General features: G+C 42.7%; 1 protein-coding gene across 1 annotated transcript in view; it reads left to right on the forward strand.

The window, feature by feature from the left end:
* The window catches only part of LOC102376655 (collagen alpha-6(VI) chain-like), a 101,572-nt gene extending 97,203 nt beyond the window's left edge, over positions 1-4,369 (forward strand). Inside the window, exon 37 of the mRNA XM_006036285.3 lies at positions 4,176-4,369. Coding sequence (XP_006036347.2) covers positions 4,176-4,190 — 15 coding nt within the window. The 3' untranslated portion in view covers positions 4,191-4,369. The remainder of the gene's footprint in view (positions 1-4,175) is intronic.
* The last annotated feature ends 1,631 nt before the right edge of the window (positions 4,370-6,000 follow it).

A 6,000-nucleotide genomic window follows, 5' to 3' on the forward strand; every position in this document is an offset into this window, starting at 1 on the left:
ACAGAAACATAGTTAACTTAATTTCATGTTTACTTTTAATGAAAACAGCCTGAACCTTTCTTTTCCAATGTGGAACCATTGTTTTCTCCTTCTGGCTGCACTTGGTTGTGGAGCATTCACAGAGAAAACTGAGTAGCTGGAATTACTGCTGTCGCCTCTTTTTGCTCATAGGAACACATCTCAGTCTACCAACACAAGCCAGTACAATTGAGCAGAGCTTCCAGCTTTTAAGAGTCCTCTATTTCAGACCACCAGTACTGTTTGCAAACAGCTGTCCTCCAGCTTAACATAGTTTAGAATTTGTCTGTTAAATTTGAGCCTTTCCTTTTAAATTACTGATTGGTTTAATTAAAATTGTTGGTTTTCCCCTTTAAATATTATTAACAATAATACTATTAATAATAACAATATTGGTAATAATAATATTGAGGTTGGTGAGCACACACCAACTACAGATGTTTCCTTAGCTTGATATGAAGGGTTTTTAAACCTAAAAGCTTGCTTAGAAATTTTTTTCCAACTATTTAAGTTGGTCTAATAAAAGATAGCAGATTCACCCAAGGAACCTTGTTTTATTAACTATAATACATTTCTATAGGCTTAAAGGACCAACTTGTGGGAGTCTGCTGAATGCATTTGATTTTGATGTTTTGATTCCTAATAAACTTTTCCTGAGTTCCCCCTGCAACAGGTCTAGGACTTAGAGGGTCCCTATCTATCAAGACTTCTGGGGAAAACTATTCTATAGCTGGCTCAGGCTCTGGGGGGAATACTAGTCACGAATACTAGCCGCTTTGCACAGGCCTTACTGCTGGTAACTGATAACAACATGAACATTTGCCTTGTCCTGTCTTAAAGGATAGTTAAATACCTTGTACATTTTTTATGAGTCCACTGAAGTTTCTTGTTCTTCAGCCTGATCTTTAACCCATTCACTGTTCCACTATCCAGTGATAACTGGGCTTTTAACTGACTTGTTTCTATTAATTTACCTGAACAGCTTCTTTGCTATCACATAGGTGGACATTCAGATTTTCAAGCCCAGCTGCTTCTGCCTGCCAGTAACTAACTTGCTGGTTGGAAACTTGGATTGAAACCCTCTTTGCTAACCCTTTGATTTCCAATTTTAGCAGTTATATTTGTAGCTGTGTGAACACCTCTTTTTTATTTTATTTTCATAGCACTGGGGTAGAGATGCCCAATAGGCCTGTACGAAGTGGCTAGTATTCACTTTGGATTTGGACTCGGCTGATTCGGGGGACAGTGATTCGATTCGGTGATTCGAATCACTGTCCCGAATCGATTTGGTTGAATCTGATTCAGAAATTCAGCTGCTGCCAAATCTCTGAATCTCCAAATCACACAGGTCCATCCCCAACCCACTCTCCCAGCCCCAGCAATGGCTGCCCTGCCTGGCCCCAGCTCCTGGCACTTTGAAAAAAAACAACCCCGGACTCACCGGGTGCTGCCGTGCAGGGGGCAATCCCCACTGCCCCCAGCTGCCCCATGGTATGTGGAGGGCCCTGTATGAGCACCACCCTGTCCCAGCTCTCCTCCATGGCTGCCCCAACTGCCCCAGCTCCGGCCCTTTAAGGGAAAAAGTAACAAACCCCACCCCCGGTCTCACCAGTTCCTGCCTGGTGGGAGGCCATCCCTGCTGCCCCCTACTGCCCCGCACCATGTGGGAGGCTCTGCATGACCCTGCCCAAAGTCCTGAGGCCACTGCAGGAGCTGGTGAGTCCCAGGGTTTTTTGTTTTGTTTTTTCCTTAAAGGGTGAGAGCTGAGGTGGGTGGGGAAGACACTCTGAATTAAATCACCACTCAAAGCTTCGCACAATCTTAATGCACAACCCCAAGTAAAGCTTTTGCTAGGGCTATGGTGGCTACACTATATTTGGCTACAGTATATGCTTTATAATCTACTGCTTCTCTAAGTTTTCAATATGGGAAGTGAGGGTTGAATTTAGATCGTGGGACCTGGCTGCATTGAGCACCAAGCAAAAATCCCGATTCATTCACCGTCTCACGTTAACTTCCAATTTGGGAGCCAAGTCAAAATATTAGCCCAGTGTAGGGGTCACAGACACTGGACTATTTCTCTGACTTATTCTGGGGTGAGTTCAGTGGTTTCTGTGACTAATACCTCAGCAGCTACTTTCTCCAGACTTCCTGGAGAAGGATGCTGCATTTATTTTTCTTTTTACTGAGACCAGTACTATGCAGGAGGAGGAGAAAGAAGGGCTTCACCACTCACAGTAGGGTTTCATCTCACCAGAAGTGCAGTTGAGCTTGCAGTTTTGCTGTAGTTGCTTTGCAGTGTGCACCTCTAGCCTGCCTTCTGCCTGACTTCAGACTAACATGATTAACTACCTCTCTGTAATGAGCATGGGAGACTGCCCTTTTCAGCTCGGGTTCTTCTGCATCCCTTGTCTGGGGGACATCCTCCAGTTTCTTTGCTATCTCTTGCAATTGCTGACACTTTTCAGAGATCACTTGCTTTTTGTTGGTCACTTGTCCCAGCACCTCCTAGGACAGCTGGGCAGCCTGTGCTACCTGCAGGTTACTTTCCAACCTGGCAAGGGAGGTACTAGGACCATGATGGTGGCAGGGGAAATACTCTGACAGAGGTATTGCAATTAAAATGGCACTGTGTAGTGGAGAGTTGCACCCTTGTCTGCTTGTGGACAGGGCTCCCTGCGAGAACCTCATGCCCACTGGCCAGCTTCCAGTGGGAGGATCTTAGCGGACTTTATGTAAATAGGAGACTTCTCCCTAGCTCACTCCTGGGCAAGCAAAACTTGGGGCCTCCAAACCCCAAGCTTCTGGGCTTGGCCCTGTATGTAGGATGCCCGCCAAAGGATTTGGAAGCATCTGAAGCCCCAGGCAGGGGTGGAGGATGTTTGCTGGTAGTAGGGCCAAATTTGGTTCTTGAGTGACTTATGGATTTGGACTCAATTTGGCTGATCTGATTTGAAACATGAAAAATGTTCCTTAAAAAAAAACAAATTGCCGGGCTTGCTGCTCACCCATAACCTGCCCTTGCAAAACACCTAGTTCTGCCTAGTCATGTTCTAAACCTGTCCGGGTTCTCCCTATTCACTTGCATCAGCCTTGGAATAATGCCTTTTTTTAAATGTAGCCGTCCCCCATTTAGTAGCCACAAGCTTTCCCCATTGGTTATAACATGCATTAAGGATGACCAGGAAAGGAAATTTAAAATACCAGTGCTTAATTGTGTCTGTTCTTGCTTATTTGTATACAGAAAGCAGGCATATTATTCTTATAACATATCCCAAGGTGATCAATTAGGATCTACTAAAAACATGTCCTGGAACCAGTAAGATCCCTCATGAGGGAAGATTTTTATATCAGCTAAACATGGGAGTACATCTTTGTCTCACCATAGTTAACAAAACATTTTTTTTTTCCACAGAGAGGCAGTTAGCAGTGTTAGTCTGAAACTGGGGAGAAGGCAGGGTGGACTTGCACGGTTGCATACAAAAGCTTATGCAGCTCTTATTTAGTTAGTCTACAAGGTGCAACTCTGTTTTTTCATACTTTTTTTTTCCAGTCAGACTGTCCAAAAACCACTTATCAGCACTTGGCCTAGGGCAGTAGTTCCCAACATTGGGGTGCAACCCAAATTAGGGTTGTGTTGGCCCTGCAGAGCCAGGTGGAGTGGCTGTGGTCCCTCCCGCCCTGCAGGATGAAGGTTTCTTTACATTTCTTCCGGCTGGAAATTCCAGGCATGGGGCCCTGCACGGTGTTAAGGGGGCCCTGCATTGGCTGATTTGCCCCAGGCCCCACACCTCCCTAGGGTTGGCTTTGGGTCAGGGGGTCCTGATTTAGGGTCGCAGCAGGAAAGGCTGGGAACCACTGGCCTAGGTTAATACTGGTTGGCTTTACCCACAAGGATTTTTTTTTCCCTCTGTTGAAGAAATTCTTGCTTTCACAGAAACTCCTACCAGATGTGATCTGAAAGGGGCTTCAGGCTCTGAATCACATGTCCCAGAATTGGGTCCTATGGCTCACTCTGCTTAGTTAATGGGTTCCAACTGGATTTTGGCCATCACCAATTGCCTTGTAAAAGCTGAATCAAGGGTTACTGGAAAGATGTGATTAAGAAATCATGTCAAACCTTCATAAAGGGATGGTCTGTTTGTTTTGCTTTTCAGATGGCTGGGAAGTGAGAGACTATCAGAAGGAAGGAGGAAATTAAAGAAATAAACTCAGCATGGTTCCAGCATGAAAATAAATTCTGTATTTATGTTATCTGACTTCCCCTTACTGTCCTCTACCATGTTGCGCAATACACTTGGGCATGTTCTGTCAAATACCTACCTAATTCTCCCACTTGCTATTTTTTTAAAGAAACACAAGAATACCATTGTTTTAAACTGTTTGAAAAGGCAAGAATGGGCCTTGATTGCAAACTAGCAGGTGATCTTTTTCATTTCACTGAGAGTTGAAGATATCAGTACCTAATGGAATCAGACTCTTGAAGAGACATGCTCTGTCTCCGTCAGTTAATTTGGGCTCTTTTTATGTTAGTGTTGGGCAATAAGAAGTGTAAAATTAACTTTTTGTATAAGGTTTCATATTTTAGCTATTAAAATGTAGTGAAATAAACAGTTCACTTCAATGACTTCACCCTCCCTTTTGCTTTCATGGGTGTATTATGGCAACAACAGACGGTAAGAAGGTTTATTAATCACTACTATAGTAACTATAAAGAGCAGCCATATTTTTCATGTCTGTATGTTTCATTTTAAATTAAGGGAACTATACAGTGAGAAAAAAATTAAATCTTCATGAGAGACCAGTCTGTATCTCTTCTGCAACATATATAACACTTTCTGTCTCATGGAATAACAGCAGTCTGTTCAGAGAGGCCAAATGACTGAGCAATGTAAAAATACCAGACAAAAGTCAGAATTTGTGTACCCAATAGCTGCCAGCTAATAACTGGGTTTTAATCAGGTCCTGATGCATGTCGGATTTGTATTTATGTACCACACATGTTTCTGAATACTACAATTTCAAGTTGTCTTGAGAAAAAGAAGAATTGCTTAATACAGTCAGGCTTGTTATATATTTACAAAGCTTCAAGGTAATGATTGTGCATAGGGAAAATGCAATAAGTACAAGTGGGTATGTGCTGTAGCTCACTTGAACATTTTAACTATAAAACTAAAAAAACTTGAGGAAAGGGGAGATCATCAAAACACCTCCCTGTGCCGTGGTTAAAGTAGCTGAATGCTTCACATGTTAAACTTTTGAACCCAGAATTGCGCTGAGCCCAACATAGCATGGGAAAAAATAATTTTATAATGTATATTTTACCTGTATATTTTTGCTTCAAGAAGAAAGAAAATAACATTTTTAACAAAATTATCACAGAAGTTTTTAAAACTATTTTTCTGAAACTTCTGCTGGAGTCTTGTTTCACATTCTCATAATAAATAAAAATTTAAAGGGGGATTAATTTAATGAGTTTACACTGATTTAGAAAATGTAGTATCAGACTTAACTGATTGAGGTCAAACTGGTTTAAGGAATTCTGTCCCAGACCCCTTCCTGGTTTAAGTTAAATCAGAGTCCCCCAGCATTCTCTGCAGCTCTGGGCTGGGCTGTGCTCTCTGCTCCAGATAGCAGGGCTGGCCCCACCCCTCTGCTCTCTGGCAGGAGCAGGGGAGGGGGCATGGCCAGATCCTGGCCCAGCATGGCCTCCTAAGGTAAAGGGGGCAGGCAGGGATCATCCATGCAATGGATAATCAGGCATTTTTTGTTAGGAATGTTTTACATGATAGCACTAGTAGGAGTCGCTTCTAAGAGTAGTTTTTTCATAATAAATCTGTACCTATCTGTAAGAGAAAAATTAGAGCTACGTGCTCATAATGGATCTCCTCATAATACACTAGTGGCTGCAAAAGATGTCACATGTATCTGGGATAAACCATTTTATCCTGTGGAAAAAGTGCAAGCATATAGACATTCACA

The sequence above is a fragment of the Alligator sinensis genome, unplaced genomic scaffold (assembly GCF_000455745.1).
Source record: "Alligator sinensis unplaced genomic scaffold, ASM45574v1 scaffold1159_1, whole genome shotgun sequence".
Classification (NCBI taxonomy): Eukaryota; Metazoa; Chordata; order Crocodylia; family Alligatoridae; genus Alligator; species Alligator sinensis.